The following is a 20014-nucleotide window of genomic DNA, read 5'->3' as shown; positions in this document are numbered from 1 at the left end:
TTCCAACTGGATGAAACTACATTTTTCAGAAAGAAAATGAGGTGAATCGGTCAGTTTTGACAGGAACACTATATAAGGGTTCAAATAATGTGCATATATTGTGCACACAAATTTTATGAAAATAGGGTAAATTTTGTTTTCATGTTGTCTTTGTATCTTAATCTGCTTTTTCTTTCCTTTTATGTTTCAGTTTCACTGTTTAATCTGGTTTTCTGTTTCTTTTGTTGTTTCATACCTTTCAGATGAAGTTGTAAAGGTGTCAGGAAAACAATATGTGCACTTGAGTGACAGAGAGAGCCAGACTACAACATATATCTCTATCCCTCACTTTCTGAACCGTATAGTGTACTGCATGTTGTTTCCATGGCATCTACATGAAACTGCCTTTACCCTGTTCAACACCAGCATCTTGACACCTCAGTTTTGTATAGTGCCTCATTTTTGTGATTTTTGGACACGTGTATAAAATAGTACATGCATGTGTGTGAAGACCTATAAGGTGTTTATATATATATATATATATATATATATATATATATATATATATATATATATATATATATATATATATATATATATATATATATATAATGTGTCATATTTATATGTATGTAGTGAGATTAACTATTCCAATCAATGATGCCTTACTCCTTAAATCTTTCACATTGTCATTAATGCCATCTTTTGTATGTTTCAGTACAGACTTAAGCAATTCTGATTCTTTTTCTGACCAAAGCTTCCATGTCATGTTTGGCTTTTGTTTTGTGTTTTAATGAAAGGGAACTGTCTGCCCTTCTTAGGTCTTTCAGAAGTTTCCATGTCAGCAACATGGGAAAGGTTGTAGTCTAAGAGATGAACAGCCCCTCATCTTAGCCTAAAGTGAGAGGGACTCATTATTTTTTTCAGAGTCTAACAAATGGGGCAAGCTTTGAAATCAAAGTGGCATAAAGAATTGTGCACATAAAGTAAACCCCCTGACCTACCTCACCACTGCCAACAGTGCCAGGACAGTTCACATTGGCTTTTAATTCTCCTCTTCTTTATCTCTTGCTTACATATACTGTGTGTAGCCCCCTCTTTTTCTCTTTTTATGACCCTGTTATGACTATTACCATTAATGTGAAATTAATAGTAACCGAAGTGGAGTTTAGATGCAGATGTGTACATTACTGAACTTGGAAAGCGTCACACACACACAGTACTTGTAACATTTATTTTCTTTGTAAAAACATTTGAAGTATAGCATGCAATATTTGCTGTGCTTCATGGCATGGCTGTTTGGAATAAATTAATTCAATAATTTTTCTCATGAGAAATATGAATTATGTATTAAACTGATTAAAAATAGATTTTAAGATGGCAATAAAAGACTCAACTGTTATTTGTAATTATGTACATACAAAGAATCTGTAGCTGTGCTTTGAGACTTAAAAAGTTCCCAGGTAGAGAAGTTCCCATTTTTTTCTCCTTGCTTAAAGCAGATTAGCATTTAAACTACTTGCCTCCATTTCCACGACACTGTCCCTGTTTCCGAAATAGTGTACTGTCAGAGTATGTACTTTATTTGATGAAAGACGCACTTCTCGGTCAGAAAAATAGGAAATTTTTTGGGTATGCTAGCAAGTAGTATGAATAGATTCCGGACATAATTTGGCATTGTCTGAAACCAACGGTAGCCGTCTTGTTGCCTTGCAACAAAAAAGTGGTTGTGAAACCTGTCCAAAACTAGTTTCTGGAGATACCTTCATACGCAAACGCTGTCTGTTGAGTCATTTACTGATAGGGCAGCAAGGCAACAAGACAGCTACCTTTGGTTTTCGGAAGCAGCCAATATTTAAAAACTACAATACTAATTTATCTTTTGAATCAAAAGTGGGGAAAAAATACATTTATACACAAATTTGCTTGAGCCACCATTTTTTTTTTCTTCGACTCAATGCCATGGATCTATGCACAGGATTGTGGGATTTCATAGGTAGGGAAGGATACATCTATGCTGTCTTCAACAATTGACCAAATGAAGGTATCTCATTAGACAGGTAATGTCTCATTCACTATATCAGTATTACTGAATTATAATGACCTGCAAAAAAGTAATAAAGACAAAGAAAGCGCGAAGAAAACCGGCATGTTGTTTCCATGTTTGTTTTCCAATCAGGCGGTTATACCTTTTAAATCCGCATGTAAGTTTAAACTTTTGTTTGTCGGGTGATTGACAGATGAGAGGTGTTGCTTTGCTGCCATCTGGGATGCATCAGGATGACATTTTAAACCTCAAATAAAATATGTTTTTTGACTTCCGCTGTATGTGTTTTTTACAATTCAATCACAAAACATTTTACACCCCGTATACAACTATTTTAGCACTGACAATTGCGATTGGATCATCCAAAACGAGTCTTATTATCAGTTGTATACGGGGTCTAAAATGACTGCAGCCAGAGCTAGGGAATGCTGTAGAACGACTTCCGGCGGAAGTCACACCCACATTTGTTTCCACAGTAAGACCCCCAGGTAAACGATGGATATATCAGTGGTATTGACCCGTGACCCAAATATATGACGTAATAACAATGACCACCACAATAATCTGATTTTGTTAAATAAGCACCATTTAAGCAAAAGAAACAACTTCCTTGGGTATAGTTCAACCAAAAATGAAAATTCTCTGATCATTTACTCACCCTCATGCCATCCCAGATAACATCCCAATAATAGTTAAAAACATATAATTTCCATGTTTGGACGTTTTTCTGTTTGACAAGACAAACTTCTGGAGACATTTCAGCACCTTTGGACCGGACAGCTCCCGTAACGAAGCACTTAAAGGGATAGTTCACCCAAAAATGAAAATTCTGTCATCATTTACTCACCCTCATGCCATCCCAAAGTATATGACTGTCTTCTGCTGAACACAAACAAAGAATTTTTAAGAAAAATGAAAAAAATCAGTTCTATTGGTTCATACAATGCAAGTGAATGGTAGCCAGAACTTTGAAGGTCCAAAAAGCACATAAAATTAGCTTAAAATTAATCCATATGACTCCATTGGTTAAATCCATATATTCAGAAGTGATATGATAGATGTGGGTGAGAAACAGATCAATATTTAAGTAATTTTATACTATAAATCTCCACATTCACATTCTTCTTTTGTTTTTGTTGATTCCATTTTTTTCACCTACTGGGCAGGGAGGTGGCAGTATAAAAATTGTATGTTTATGAAGCAATGCAACAGCATCCTCCAAAAGCATCCTTCTGATGCAGGTGAACATTGACGCATCCTTAGACAAGCCTTATAATAAAAAATGATTGATGAATTAAATTGCAAAAGGGATTGCTGTGAACTGTAGGCCAGGCTTATGTTCAATAATATGGAAATAAACAATATATCGCATTCTAAAGCCATTTTTTGTATTGTATTTTTTAATGCTTCACTTGTGTGCCAAAACAATGTAATGCATTTTAATTATCTGTATCTATATATCTGTATTAATATACACTGGCAGCCAAAAGTTTGGAATAATGTACAGATTTTGCACTTATGGAAATAAATTGGAACTTTTATTCACCAAAGTGGCATCCAACTGATCACAATGTATAGTTCAGAAATTCTTAAACTACTTCAGAGTTCTCATCAAAACTTCCTCCACGGAGGGGGCCTGGATACCTCAGCAAGTAAAGACGCTTACTACCACCTCTGGAGTCACGAGTTTTAATCCAGGGTGTGCTGAGTGACTCCAGCCAGGTCTCCTAAACAACCTAATTGGCCAGGTTTCTAGGGAGGTAGATTCACTTGTACATGCACTGTATTTTATAGATAACTTATTAGCCGAACACATTACTGTTATACAATTCATATAAAAAAAAAAAACAATTATGTAAAGATATGTTTATAAGTTCATTTCAGAGCAAAAATAAATATTTATTAAAAAAAAAAATTATCCTCTATTTATTTTAGTACTGTGGCTTGACTCGACTTGACTTGAAACTAATCAGGACTCGAATTGACTTGACATGCTTAAGGTGAGTCGCTGACTTGACTTGCTTGATTTGTCTGCACTGCACTTGATACTTGACTCGAGACTTGATGGTTAAGACTTGAGACTTGCTTGTGACTTGAATATGTGTGACTGTTGAGTGGGTAGATTTCAATTAAGCTGTCAGCTGAAGAAATGTGAGGCATCTATTTCTCAAACTAGAGTCTCTGATGTACTTATCCTCTTGTTTAGTTGTACATCTGGCCTTCCACATCTCTTCTGTCCTTGTTAGAGCAGTTGAGCTTTGTCTTTGAAGACTGTAGTGTACACCTTTGTATGAAATCTTCAGGTTTTTTTTGGCAATTTCAAGCACCTTCATTCCTTAAAACAATGATTGACTGCTGAGTTTCTAGAGAAAGCCATTTTTCTTTTTTTTTTTTTTTTTTTTACATTTTTGACCTAATATTGACCTTAAGACATTCCAGTCTGTTGCATACTGTGGCAACTAAGATACAAACATTGACAATGTTAAGCTTCATTTAAGTGAGCTAAATAGTTTTCATCTGTGTTTAATATAATGGCAAGTCATTTTCTATTACCAAATTAGCAATTTAATATGATCACTCAAGGAAAAGGTGTTGGAGTGATGGCTGCTGGAAATGGGGCCTGTCTAGTTTTGATCAAAAATTACTTTTTTCAAATAGTGATGGTGCTGATTATACATCAGTAATGTCCTGACTATACTTTGTGATCAGTTGAATGCCACTTTGGTGAATTAAATTACCAATTTCCTTCCGAAACAGCAATGTACATTATTCCAAACATTTGGCTGTATACCAGTGTATATCTATATATTATTTATAATTATTTATATATAACTATTTATAATCATTTAATCATTATATATTGAATTATTCTTATTTGAGGGGATTTCTCAGCTAATATTACCATGTAATTAATTCGAGCTACTGACAGCCCATATATATATTATCATTATTTTTTATTTGAATTTTTATTTGAATTAACATTTCTCTTTGTACTGAAAGTCTTTTATAGAGCAATAATATTAATAAATAAATAATAAAAAGCATGTTACGACAACAAATCACCGTTTGCGGACACAAAAAATTTCTGGGTTGAGCCGTAAACTGACACCTACATGTCGCAAAATTATGCGTGAGTTCTCTAGCAATTTTATCGTAGTAATCTCCATACAAAATTCACTCTAAAAGGATTGTTTGGTGTAAATGAGTTGTTTCCTCGCAAAAGCATTTTTTTTCAGCGTTATGAAGCATCTCCTCAGGTCTCCTCGCCCCTGTACCGCTGAGTTATGCTTTGTTTTGCTAACCCTGAAGGCTCACCGTTGGTAGAGAGGTCCTGGTGCTGATGCGTTTTGAGGTGATGTGGCCGGCTATTTGTCACATTGCTTGACGTTCTTGCTCGTTGCGGATGTCAAAATGGGACCAGTCAGTTGCTTATAATAATTTTTTTCTGTTTGTGATTAAGTTAATTTTTGCTTGTCCAATGATGGATATAGGACTGAACACCATCAAGATGGATTAGTTCACCCAAAAATGAATATCAGTCATTGTTTACTCAACCCCGTGTTGTTATAGCCCCATATGACTTTCTTTCTTTTTCTTAACATAGAGGGAGTAATTGTGGAAATATTTTGTGCTCAGTGATGTCATACAATGGCAGGTTATGGTGACCACTTCTTCAAGCTTCAAAAGTATTTCAGAAGTCTAATAAATTAATCCATGAGACTCATGATTGTTAAGAAAGCATATTAAAGCATTTGGTGCAAAACAACCCGAAATCTAATGTATTATTTATTAAAAATGTCCAATGACCATTATTCTCTTAATGCGAGTTTTAGAGCTTTGAGAGTGAGATGGGCCGTTAAAGTGAAAACACATTTTTTCTAAATTTCTCCTTTTGTGTTAAGAAAAAGAAAGTAATGTAGGGTTCTAACAACACGTGTGAGTAAACAATGATAACATTTTCCTTTTTGGGTGAACTAATACCTTTTTATTTCCTCTTTTCTTTTCCTTACAGTATTACTAAGTTACCACAGACTTATTAAGAATAATTGTAGGGAACTTTTTTTTTTTTTGCCAGAAATTATGGTTACATGAACAAACTATTGCAATGATTTACAAAGATTACAAGTGATTTTATTCCAGTTCAAACTGGATGTTTTTAATTTAAGCAATATCACACAAGCAAAAAGGCTATTTGGCTGCAGGCATGAAGACGTAGACCTCTTAAAGGAGTATTCCGGGTTCAATACAAGTTAAGTTCAATCGACAGCATTTGTGCCATAGTATTGATCATCACAAAATGTAACTTGTCTTGTCCCTCCCTTACTTTAAAAAATAGCAAAAATCTGGGTTATAGCGAGGCACTTATAATGGATGTGAATGGGGCCAATCTGTAAACGTTAAAATACTCTTTGTTCCAAAAGTGTAGCCACAAATTATAAACAATGTGCAAGGTAACATCATTTTAGTCTGATAAAATCGCTTATTACACCGCGGCCTGGAATACACTATTCTGATTGCTCAATAACGCCATCTAGCATTCTTTTATTGCTATGTAACAAACCGCAGCTTCACATATCAGACCATTCATCCAGGTTTTTGCGAGCTGTCTCTCTTGCTTTGATCACTGTTTCGATCTCTTCAAGTTAGGTAATAAAATGTTTTCATGTCCATGTATTTGTTTATTTGGCAATTAGTCTTTTAATAGGCTGAATAATGAGGAGTAAAACAGTCATTCTCACCAAAACAAACCAACAACAGAACTCCGACGCAATCCAAAAAAAGTTGATTTCAGCTGTTCAGTGATTTCTTCCTTCTCAAATTATATAATTGCAAGGCAAATCAATATTTAATGTCCATTAGCTGTATAATAAGTGTCAGCCAGTTGTTATAGAAAAATAAACACTTTCAAGGTGATACAAGACCCCTCCAATCCGCATCGGGGTCCTGATCACCCTGTCGGGTTTTATTGGATGATAACAACAGTACATTATCCCTTACATACTAAACTTTTCAGTGTAAAGTTATAGCCAATTTTACAACAAACCCTAAAATGATGATATAAACAACTTCGAAGCTCAAATAATACATGCGTTTTAACAAAATAATTGATTTAAGTGCTTTTATAAAATTATAAGCTTCACATTTCTGCCTTTAAACCCTCCAAAAATTGGCCCCATTCACTTCCATTGTAAGTGCCTCACTGTAACCACGAGTATCGACTCTGACTACCACCGCTGGAGTCATGAGTTCGAATTCAGGGTGTGCTGAGTGACTCCAGCCAGGTCTCCTAAGCAACCATATTGGCCTGGTTGCTAGGGAGGGTAGAGTCACTTGGGGTAACCTCCTCGTGGTCGCTATTAGTGGTTCTCGATCTCAATGTGGGGCAGTGGTGGCTCAGTGGTGGCTCAGTGGTTGAGGCTCAGGGTTACTGACCAGAAGGTCGGGGGTTCAAGCCCCAGCACCACCAAGATGCCACTGTTGGGCCCTTGAGCAAGGCACTTAACTCCAGTTTGCTCCAGGGGGATTGTCCCTGTAATAACTGCACTGTAAGTCGCTTTGGATAAAAGCGTCTGCCAAATGCATAAATGTAAATGTAAATGCAATGTGGTGCGTGGTAAGTTGTGCGTGGATCGCGGAGATTAGCATGAGCCTCCACATGCTGGGAGTCTCTGCGGTGTCATGCACAATGAGCCAGATGATAAAATGTGCAGATTGACTCTCTCAGAAGTGGAGGCAACTGAGACTTGTCCTCCGCCACCCAGATTGAGGTGAGTAACCACCACGAGGACCTATTAAGTAATGGGAATTGGGCATTCCAAATTGGGAGAAAAGGGGATTCAAAAATACATAAATAAATAAAAAGGAAGCATAGGGAAATTAGTTTTGGTGGTAATCAACATTATGCCACAAATGCTGTCAATTGAGCTTAACTTGTACAGAACCAGGAATATTAATTTAAGTACATTTTTTAGGACACAACTTCAGAGATATCTGTCAGGTACTAGGGATATTTTATGGATGTCATTAAAAAAAAAATATCTCACAGCAGTTTTAATACTCAAACATAAATTCAGATGTGAGAGTTTTACACCTTCAAAACACCCACCTATCATCTAACTTAATTCCAGACTACTCAGGATATTTGTGGAATTTCTAAAGCTAGTGTTTGTACTAATGACTTACTTTGTCCTTTACTGGAGGTACTGAGAAACCATAGGTAAGACAACAAACCTACAGGATGATGTCAGCAATGGAATGAGTAGATATAGACATGGTGGTAAGATGCTTGTGATCAGGTTCATCGAACCCTTCATTTAGCTGCATGCCAATGTCACACAGCAGTATTTTGTTTATACAACTATGGAGAAAAATGGTTTGTTGTTAAAGGTGTAGTTATCTGTATTGTATATTAAAGGAGGCTCTATATACAGTATCATATTAGGCAATAGAGTAAGCAGGAGTCAATCTTAGATAAATAGGCAGAGGCTGCAAGTTCTTCAAATATATAATCTTAGTTCAGACTTACAGATATATACATTGTGTAATAAATAATATTTATAAAAACATAACATTTTCAGATTGTAAAATAAAAAGGGAATTATGAACTTTAAAAGGCTTTGTACAAAACTTTGGATATAGCGGAAAGAGAAATGGGAAAGAGAGCGTAGGTGTGGCCAATGAGAGAGGGCTCCTATGGGATTGGTGTTGATGTGAACCTAGTCTAACGTCTGCTTTCAGCTTTGTGTAGTTAAACTTAATTAATGGGAAGTGTATAGGACTGTCAGAACATGTTGTATGGAAACCTCTGCTAGTCTGTTGCTCCATTGAGAAGCCAGTCTTTCCTGCCACTTCCTCCATTTATCACACACTCACACTCAAGCCTGCCCTACATCAGTCCAAACAGCAGCGTGAGGCCATCCTCTCTCCTCCACCTCCTTGTTTATTTGCCCTTGCATTTCTTTCTTTAACTATACTCCTCTAGTTTACCTGTTCTCTTTCCTCTATGCAAATTTCTCCTGATCAGCGAAGTGTTGAAACGGAGCCTTCATAGTCATATATGAGGAGCTTTATGAAAAAGAATATGTTACAAATAATCATTGTAATCTCTAGAATTAGTATATTCATTAGTTATTTTGTAAGTGCAAAATATACTGGTTGGGTGCACATGAGCCCACTGTGTTTGTCATTGCATTCTGCTGTCATGCATTTCACCTCAGAAAACCCAGCCGTCATGCACTCATCCAGGATTGACTAATGGCTTTGTATCTACATGTTCTGCAACTACACACACAAAAAAAAAACTTAATTTCTTTTGAAAGGATAAGGAGTTGTACCCACAATGACTTTTCCCATTTTTACTGCACCGCCCACAGCTTTCTATGCTAATGTATCGATTACATCCCCCTGCCATATAAAGCAGTTAAACAGGAGTCTTTATGTAGCAAACAGCAATATGTTCATATGTTGAACATATATGGATTATAGGGAATGTGGTTTACACAATTGTAGCAGTGTTCAAAATGAGCAAGAGCAGTCTGGATGTGTTCACATGCAGGGGTTTGAAGCATGTTGGAGAGCCCATGTCTCCTCAGAGGATTCACATTTGTGCCTGTAGTACTGACCCATTGAAGATGTTGGAGAGTGCGGCAAGACTGGGAATCCTCAGGATAACATAGGGTAAGCACGGGCATTGCATTGGATTCAGTAGTATAGCAGGGCATATTAGAGACCCGATGTTCAGTAGTTAACCGGGAGATCCTCTCCCCCGTTCTTTCATGCATTCTTAGTGTCAATGTGTGTAGGAAAGCAGAGGTGGACAGATCCTGTTTCAGCCCCTAGGCAGTAGAGGGAGATGATCAGAGAGATAGTGTTTTAGATAAAGAAGTCTGAATGATAACAGCGAACAGTATCAAGGTTTGCCACAGCAAAAATGAGTGAGAGGAATGACAGTAGTAACGAAGGCGAACATGGTGGGCATCGCCGGGAAGCCTCTTTCGGGCCTTGAAAATAAAAAAGGGCACATTAGTAAAGAATTCTAGTAAGTGCCACTACTACAGTATGTGTATCATATTGATACATCATGTGAGTGTGTGTGTGTGTGTGTGTGGTCTGCATTTGCTCTCTTCTGACTTTCCATTCCTCTTTTCTTTAATGTCCACAATCCCTGTCCTCTTCCCACCTGCTGCCCTTATTTACACGTGTGCACATCGTAGACTCTCACACACTCCTGGCAGCTGACGTAGCAGCACCAGTGAAAGATGCAGTGGCATTTTTCCTTGCGTTTCTCTGTCCGTGTGTTATGGCCACGGCCACAGCACAGCAAGTCGCAGCCCTCGATGCCATGAGAGGACACGTTGCAGACACGGTCACGGGTGCCAAACGAGCCCGTTTCTGGATTCGGCTCACAGAAGTTAGGCGATACCTCATAGTAGACAAGGTCTCGCTCTGTGGGATGTTTGAAGAAGGCGTATTTTGCACGTAATGTCTCCACCCAGCCTCTGGACTCCCGGTGTTTCTCCACCATCATCTCAGAAGCGCTGTCGTACTTGTCTTTCAGGTAGTCTCCCAACAGCCTAAAGTCAGGCTGCGCCCACCAGCAAGTTTTCACTTCACAGCTGCCCGAAAGCCCATGGCACTTACAGCGCAGGTGCATGTTTTCCAGGATGGTCTGGAGAAGAGAAGACATAAAAAATTTATATTATTTAATTATAATTACCATTATACTAATACATTGCTTTTGTTGCACCCCAGAAGGCCTTTAAAGCGGACATGCACCAGCGTTCACACCAACTAGACGAACCAATCTTTATCATAACTCTGGTGTGCACAAAAAGTGCCTAGTGTAAAAGCATCCTTAAAATCAGAATTCACTTACAAGATCCCCATAACACATTGTCCAGAACATAATTCTGTTATGGTTTCTCTGCCCACTGTGAAATCTCTCTGTTACAAAATCCCACTGCTTACTTAACTGTACATTAACTGTACACTTGGAAGCCAGTGACGTTTTAGCAGTGTGTGGACTTTTCAGAAGGTCCCTTAAGCACCGTAGGCAGAATTCAGCGAGTATCGGATTTAAAAATAACTTTACCCCCTTATCTCCTCTTCAAACTTAGTGGGGACACTGGAGGCTTATTGACAGGGGGCAAAAGCCCCAAAGGGCCCCACCTGTGATTGTGAAACGTCACACAGCATTATCACGTTTAGTGTGGACAGACAAATTGCTTGTTGCTGCAATTTATCACATTTCATCTGGTTAGGACACAATGTAAGACTTGAACTACCTGGACTGTAATGTTTTCTTCATGCTCTCAGGCACAGTCCACAGGTGTTTTTCAGCTGCTGAGTATGTAGACAGGCCCTTGCAGTTCTCAGCTAATTCTTCTCTGAAGTCCTGCTTAATGGTGCATCACACTGGCTTTCTATACTTTTGCTTTGGTTTGTTTGCCTTAATTCCCTGGCTATATTTAGTGGGAGAATTCCCCAGCTGCAGGGGAAGGCAGGTGTTTGTGGGTCCCTTAGGGGCTTATCGAGGGTTGCTGACATCATGTCCCAAACTCTTCAGGCCCTGGGTGGGTCCCGCAGGCTACTCCAAAACAATGGAGTTTGAGAGGCAGGTGATGCAGCTGGGGTCCTGACAGGGCTGCCTGTATCATACCTGCTCCTGTGGTCCCTCTCGACTCCTGACGAGCACTGATCAAAGCTGCGGGCTGTTGCAGTGTGGTCTCGTCTATTGCCCCTTAAGCACCTTCATTGCGAAAAACTCCAACTCTGAGTCATGACAGCAGCAGTAATGGGCTAAACCCTGAACCCCAGTGTTATTCTTCCCTCCCTGCCTGCTTCAAACCACCAAATGTGTTTACACCTCTGTGAAGGAATTCAGTAGAGATGCAAGTTATGAAAGGCATGAAAGGCAGGTAATTACCTAGTATTTTCTAATGAAAAAAGTCAAAAGTCTTTAGGAAAAGGGATCAAGAGACATTTGACAGATCTGTGGTGCATTAACACCTTTTTGAACTGTGGGGTAAGACCCACCCAGGAGTGCCACAAGTACAGCTTTGTTCATTGTTAATTTATCAACAATGAACAAAGCTGGCATAAAGGAATAGTTCACACAAAAATTTAAATAATTTACCCTTCCTTATAAATTGTAAAAATATTAGGGTCATTGACAAATAAGGTTGTCGGAGATGATAAAAAGGAAAATAAAAATAATCTTTTAAAATCTAGTTTAAACACGTGTCAAGTTTGTAGAAACGTAATCTTGTGGTTTCACACATTTTTGAAAAACATTAAAGGGACATTTCACCCAAAAATTTATGTATTATTTATTCTCACTCGTGATGTTCTAAACCAATATGACTTTCTTCCATTTTCGGTACACAAAACGAGCAATTTGGGAAAAAAAAAAAATTATATTTCAGAAGTAAAATTCAGAAATCGAATAAATTATCCTGTGTGACTCATAACTTGTTCTGAAGGCATATACAATTAGGTTTGGTGAGAAACAGACTGAAATCTAATTTATTATTTAATGAAAATCTTGACTGTTGCCTGTGAGTGTTAATAAAAGTGCAGTTATGCTGCCCCCGCTCGCAAGATGAGGGGTTCATGCAAATATTTATTTTTATGAACTGGAGTTCTTAGAAATCGAACTGAGAGAGATTGAAGAACGCACATACACAAAGAAGCCACAGTCAGACATAGAGGAGACCACAGTTTTTGGATGTTTCGCTTACCGAAAGTGAACTGGAAGAATCGGAGAGAAAGGCAGAGGGAGCTGTAACTGTCACATCTTCTCTATTCTGAACAGGTGTATGTGTGACAAAACTCCAACTGTTGAGAGCCAGACCTCAACAAAACAGTCGGAAGGTGTGACACCCTCGGCCAAAATCAAGTTGTTTTTAACCCGGCGCGAAGACCCCAAACAAAAATAGAAATCAAGCAATCAAAAGAATATCCTGAAGCTTGTCATGGCTGGTTAGGACAAAAACTGATTAACATAGAATTTTTTTTTTTATTGCGTGTTGTGTCATGTCTAGGACAGGGTGTGAGTGTGGCTGCCTCAGCCTCCAAGATCAGTTTGTTTTCCAAGTATTCAAACAAATAAGACTGGGCATAGAAATGCATCTCGTCTTTGACTTGAAACTATTCAGACATGTTTTGTGAGTTCAGTTTTCTGTTTTGTGTGCTACTGTGTTGTGTTTTTTGTTTTATCTCTGTGGCAGTCCGATTGTAGAAAACAAGCAAGTTTTCGTTTGAACGGCCCATCTCATGAGCAAGGGCAGCGTAACTGGTGCTCTCGGGCACTCTCATGAACGCGCACAGGAAAGCAACGGTCGGTCAAGATTTTCTCTAAATAATAAATTCGATTTTAGTTTGTTTCTAACTAAAACTTATTAAATGCCTTCAGAAGAAGGCAAGAGTCACATGGAATACTTTATTAGACTTCTGAATTATAATTTTGTATCCTTTTAAAACTTGAAGCGGTGGTCACCATTCACGGCCTTTGTATGACATCAGTGAGCAGAATTGTTTTTTTTATTTTTTTACAGAAAAGAATGAAAAAGAAAGTCATATTTGTTTAGAACAACATGATGGTGAGTAAATAATGAATTAATTTTCATTTTTGGGTGAACTAATCCTTTAAGCATTTTCTACAGATAAATTGATTTAAGAAAATAAAAATATAACCATGAAAAAATATGATGTGGTTTAACAATCAAGTTAAACCTTGCACCTTGAATACATGATTGTGTATGCAACTTAATCATTAATTTTAAAAAGTTTTTAAACATATTTTTCAAGTTGAAATATATTCTTTATAAATGTCACACTATACATGTTTAAGTCAAGAATATCAAGACATTTTCTCAGGGTGACCTGAACATAATATGCTTTTTAATAAAAATGACAAAATATTGATATTTAATTATTTGACTAAATTATTTATTTTCAACTCATGTCATCAGTTAAGTCAATGTTATGTCGATGCCTATTGTTCTGTTCAAACAAACAGATTGCAGTTTTGTTTGGTTCCACTGAATCGATTTCACATTGAATATACTGTATGAAGTGTATTCTCTGCCCTTCTCTTTACACATTACATATTTAACCCTTTGACATAGTAAATAGCATTATATTATGTTTCAAAACTGTAAAGATAATATCCACTGGAACTGACCTTGGGGAGATATAAATATTCCAAAGTAAAGGAATACTTACATTAGTGTAGTTTGCGCCTGTGGTATTTCTCATTGCTGTTTACACAATTATCTATAATACTTATGATTCTAACTACAAGCTATACAGGATCACGCACATACAATATATAGAAGTACTCATTATCTTTATTAGTATCATCATTATTTCTGCTTTGGAATTAATTAAGACAATCATGCTTTATTGAAACATGAGTATATTAATTGCATGCCAATTAATAGTTTTCATATCCACATTCACTTACCATTCGTCCTGCTTCATTGTTGTGTCTGTTCATGGCAGACCGAGCATCTGGGCGGTTCTCGCGAGCGTCAGCAAACTCCCGAGACACCAGAACTCCAAACTCGGCATCCTCACTGCAGCCGCCCCATTTCCAGCCCTCTCCCGGCGGGCCTTTATGGTGGGAGTCACAGCCACACATTGTGGAGGTCCCCTCTGCACACGAACGGGTCACTGCAAACGACACTCCAGCTGACGCAATTGCATGAACAAATGCAGACTCTCGTGTGGCTAGAAAAGAAATGGTGAAAGAAAGGGAAACATTTGTGTGATGTTTTGTGCGAGCATTTCATCATGTTTATTTAACTGTTCCTAGCAACTGCTTGTGTTTTCCTTGTTCTGAGAGACAGATAAGAACAGATAAGTCTATCCTGAGGCTCTTCTACAAGGTTTGAAGGAAATCCATGCCTCTTTACCTATGGCCCTCCAAAAATAGGAGGACAGTTAACCATCTATCTGTGCTGTGTCTCAAGGGCATGGATCATTTTCTGTCATAGGTTCTGGAATAAAGATTGCTGTGAAGACAGCAATCTCTTTGACAGCACTGAGACGATTGTTGCTCATGTCAGTTGTGGCTAATGCAGGCTGAGGTTTCATTGACGCTGTGTCATCTCAAAGGTGTGCTGGTTTCTCTCTGGATAGTGTTTCAGGAGCTCTCTCTCTCCCCCTTCCGACTCCCACCCATCAGAGCCCTGCGGCCACGTGTGTGAAAGCCAGCAATAATTCTACGTGTTTGGTTTCTGAAGGCATGTGCTGAGCGATGGAGTTACGCCCACTTTGAATGCAACATCTTATTATGTAACCAGACACAATTGTTTCACAATCAAATCACACTTATTTTGGCTCACCAAGTTCTCTTGGTCTCTTCTCCATCCCACAGGAATAACTGCAGCTCAACCAACCCTTTCCAACCTCATCACACAAACATTTGTGTGGCTCTAAAGTCAGAAATTCTCTGAGTCAGACCCAGTTGATCAGGAAGGGCCATAGTGGTGTAAGATTATCCGAAGAAGAGCCCACACACATGGAATATGCTGGAAAATGCGTAATGTGAATTGCATTACAGTGTGTGCATTGTACCAGTCACATTATCTCATTGTTTACTTTGCTCTTGTGAATTTGTGACAGAAACACCGCAGCTATTCACAATGTTGTGTATAAACGGCATGATGGATGTCATGGTAAAGTGTTAAAAGTGAAGTCTCTAATTTCTGTGCCTTTAGCAGCACTAAATGGAATTGCAAAAATAATAACTGATTTCAAGCAGTTTTCCCAAACACTAACATTGTGCCAAGGTGCCGGAACATACGTCACCCCAATTTAATCCCTGGTATGCATGCCTTCTCCGAAAGACAGAGGTGATGTATCTAAACTCACAATTTTGTCATCCTTCCTTAAAATATTAAATGATGCATTGTGTCATGCAGGGGCGTAGATTCAAAACCACAAGTATAACCCCCCCCCCTTTATTTACACCATGACCACTGAAAACATAGGTAAATGCTTCACGCTGCAACCCCTTCAATGTTTAAAAATAAAACTACGCTCTCTGTATCATGTATAATTGTATAACTGCTCATGTCAACCTTCTAATGGCTCACTTAATAGATGTCTCTCCTTATTAAACTGAGATAGGAGAACATATTTTAACGTAAAGACTTCATATTTAATGCTGTAATAAACTCACTGATTCTTTTACAGGTCTTTGACAGTAGAGCAGCAGTGAGGGTGCTGTCATGTTCATGTTTGAGTTTTGCACTTGTTATCTTGAGCATAATCTTGGATTTAGGACGTTCTGGATATTTATTGCATTTTATCTTTTGTCATGAATTTGCAGACTCATCTCGCCACTGGTATTCTTGTTTTATTCTTGCAGGGAGCTCATGTCTACACACACACAAACAGTCCTTTTTAATAAAGGTTGTGTTTGGGCGCACACCTCTCTGGGTTCGCGGCCAGAAGGAGGCCCAGTTGGTTCTGGCAGGCCCAGTTGGGTTCATTACAACAGAGAACTGTGAGCTCTGGGCCCCAGGAGCTCTGGCCAAGGGCCAAGAAGAGTGCAGCTCCCGCTACCTGCTGGGTCCATGAATCCGCCTTTGTCTCTTTGTTGTCACACCGTATTACCCACACAAAAGGGCCCAGCACCCCGCACCCTATAGCCCAGTTCAGCGCTGCCCAGAGCTGGGGCTGGCATTCCCAAAAGGAGCAATCCCCCCCCGTGACACGCATACACAAAACACACATGCATCTCATACTAGCCACTATGCCAAAATATAACCTTCCTTTCCAAAGCTTTTAAGAAGCCCAGTCTGCGCACATCCTAACGAAGCCCCTCTCTCTCAAACGAATGGGCCAATCCAAATGCTTCTTCCTTAACTTTACCTCATACTGTCTGTCCCCCTCATCTTCTGCCCATCACAAAACCCCATTCTCCCTCCCTCTCCAGTTCCCCCTGCCTTCCACCTCTATTCCTCCATGATGGGGAAGGATGGGAGATTCCCTTTCAGCCTGCTTTCATGACACAGTCAAAAGGGCGTGTGAATGGGGCGTCCGTGGGAGCCGGGCAGTAAGAGGCACACAGGGATGGCTCATACTGGCCTTCATGCGCAGTAGGGGTCGAACTGAACCCTCTAGCCCTTTTCTATTGCTTGTAATCTAATTTGGTCTACCTTCTCTTTTGCTCTCTTTCTATCTCTCCCTCACTCAGTCCCTTTTCCTGCACAGGTCCTGCACTGCTACTAACTACTTCAGCATCTTAACCATCCAGAATGTATGTGATCTGGTGAGAGCGAAAGAGAGAATAGGAGAGATCCATTTAACATCCTTCCTCTCACAACTGAGTGCATCAGTTGAAGTGAATTTGTCCTTTGATGATGCCATGTTCTTGATTTGTTTGAAGTGTTAAGTGAAGTTATACTTTTCCTTCACACGTCAAGTGTATGTTTTTTCAGAGCCATTCACATTTATTGTATCAGCACATTTCTAGAGAACCCAACTAATGTAATCAATCATAGATTTAAGGCAATTGGTTCATGGAAATTTAAAAAGTTCCCATTCTACATTCTACTCTAACTCTTTTCTTAAGCATACAGTGGCCTTAAAAAGTATTTGGACACTTAAGCCACAGTTAAAATGGATGAAGTTCATTGCATTAGATAAAAAAATGTCAAACCAAGAGACATTTATTTTAAGTAGGATAGCACAAGATATATTTTACCACATATTTTAAAAAAACATATTTTACCACAAGATGTTTGTTAGGTTTAAAATATTCAAACAATTTATACTGTATAATGACCAAAATGAAGATTAAAAAAGTATTTAGACATTTTCTGGTTGTCAAATGTTTTAGAATGTGATGAACTATACCTGTGGTTACTCTTCTAGGACACCTGTGTGAACACATTACTGACTTCCTACACTCACTTAACACTATTAGTAATGCCTGTACCTGAAGATATGGGTCAGGAGCTTCATTTAATGTTCACATCAGCAAACAGAATGGGGAAAAATCTCAGTGATTTCAACCGTGATATGATTGTTGGTGCCAGATGGGCTGGTTTGAGTATTTCTGTAACTGCTGATCTCCTGGGATTTTCACGCACAACAGTCTCTAGAGTTTACTCTGAATGGTGCCAAAAACAATAAAATACATCCAGTGAGTGTCAGTTCTGTGGACGGGAACACCTTGTTGAGAGGTCATTAGAGAATGGCCAGACTTGTTCGAGCTGACAGAAAGGCTATGGTAACTCAGATAATCACTCTGTATAAGTGTAGTGTGCAGAATAGCATATCAGAATGCACAGCACGTTGAACCTTGAGGTGGATTGGCTACAACAGCGGAGGACCATGTCTGGCACTTTGTTAGGACCATAGTGTTCCTAATAAAGTGCTCAGTGAGTGTACATCACAATGTCCTTGGTACCAGTTGGTTAGAAGTAATTGCAAAACACAAAATATGCTAAGAAATTTGAAGCTGGTTCTGTAAAAAGTCTAGCATAATTTATTTGCAAATACCACTTTTCTTTTAGATATTAAGTGAGGCTTAAGCATCCAAATAATTTTTAGGGCCACTGCAATTTAATGGAATCGGCATCTTTTGTGTGCTTGATTTTTCACTATAATTGCAATTTAGGATGTATTTGTGCGGAATACAGCTTATCGTCTAATTCTAGTGTGTGGTGCTAAGCCATACCTTTATCAAGTACTGGACCAAATATGGCTAGATTGTCCTTGATAGTGGTGCAGTTCCATCTGCGGCCACGGAACTGGTGCTGACACTCCTGGATTCCCAGTTTGACTCCCTCTGCTACACTGGGCATGATCTCAATGTAATTGCGACAGAAGCGCAGCTGTTTGGGCACCAAGCCAGGAATGGAGCCACACAGGATGGGTTGGGATCCAAGGGATGAGTACTGCTGCCCAAGGGCCAGGGACCTGAAACATAAGCGGGGGAAGGAACAACTAGATTAGACCCACCTTACTCCACTCAACTCTATGGAACATTTCTTAGGCTTCCACTGGAGGACAGAGATATAATAATAATGACTAATTATGTGGCAAGTAAGGACTGGCATGGTGCACTGTACCCCTTTAACTCCCCAACTCAAATTCAAGAGGAGATTCTATCAAGGTTGATACCCTTGGCATAAATTTGGGCTGGGACTCAAATATGTTTGTTTGTCCAATGGAAGATGGGGTGAGTTTGGTAATCCTGTTTGAAATTCCGTTTTGCGACACTTTAGTACAAAGATAAATCCCAATTCCCCATGCCATTTTTAGTACAAATCTTATTTCGGTCATCCTACAATTTGACTGTTTAAAAGTGTGTGTATCAATGTGTGTGGTTGTGTGCTGTAACTGTGCAATAGCTGACAGCAGGCATTCCTAAGAGCTTTCCCTATGCTCCAAACTGTGAGCTGGCATCTGCCTTAACATGGTTTCATCAACACTTCATGGAAACAGGCCTAATCCTCTAGTTATGCCAGAAACTATTATTCTTTCACTCTGGTAATTAATTTGAATTGACTTCTTTTTCGGTCCAAAATAAAACAAGACGAAACCACACACACTATGTTCTATGTCCTTGTATTAACATGCTTACCGTTATGGTACAATGGCATATAAACAACTGCCCTCTGACTTAAAGATCTCATTGCTGTCACATATTTATTTAATTGAATTGTTTGTTAACATATGCAGAACACACACATTACAGTATGCACATGCACACATAAATCCTATTAGCATTTGGAAAACTTTCAGTTCTACTGCAGAGAAATCTGTCAGGATTTACATCCTCATTTTCTCACAGACAACGCTATACAACATATCATCAGAAACATCTGAACCCTGTGACTCATAAATACAAATGTCTATAGACCCTGTTTCCACCAGGTATTTAGATGTGTTCTGGGTGATCCGATCACATGTGGTCAGCTCTAAATGGTGTCTATAACATTTTGTGATTGGATCACAAAAACCACA

General features: G+C 38.7%; 2 protein-coding genes across 2 annotated transcripts in view; one reads left to right on the top strand and one right to left on the bottom strand.

Moving 5' to 3' along the window:
- Positions 1-2223, top strand: part of LOC127627168 (vesicle-fusing ATPase-like) — a 35777-nt gene extending 33554 nt beyond the window's left edge. The window contains exon 22 of the mRNA XM_052103435.1: positions 243-2223. The gene's annotated coding sequence lies outside the window, so the exon portion shown is untranslated. The remainder of the gene's footprint in view (positions 1-242) is intronic.
- Positions 2224-8153: 5930 nt separating this feature from the next.
- The window catches only part of LOC127626820 (proto-oncogene Wnt-3), a 39677-nt gene continuing 27816 nt past the window's right edge, over positions 8154-20014 (bottom strand). Inside the window, exons 2-4 of the mRNA XM_052102883.1 lie at positions 18723-18964; positions 14493-14758; positions 8154-10694 (exon numbers count right to left, since the gene is read on the bottom strand). Of these exons, the coding sequence (XP_051958843.1) occupies positions 10215-10694; positions 14493-14758; positions 18723-18964 (988 nt within the window). The 3' untranslated portion in view covers positions 8154-10214. The remainder of the gene's footprint in view (positions 10695-14492; positions 14759-18722; positions 18965-20014) is intronic.

This window comes from Xyrauchen texanus, chromosome 33 (assembly GCF_025860055.1).
Source record: "Xyrauchen texanus isolate HMW12.3.18 chromosome 33, RBS_HiC_50CHRs, whole genome shotgun sequence".
Classification (NCBI taxonomy): Eukaryota; Metazoa; Chordata; class Actinopteri; order Cypriniformes; family Catostomidae; genus Xyrauchen; species Xyrauchen texanus.
This window is presented reverse-complemented; position numbering and strand designations above follow the sequence as displayed.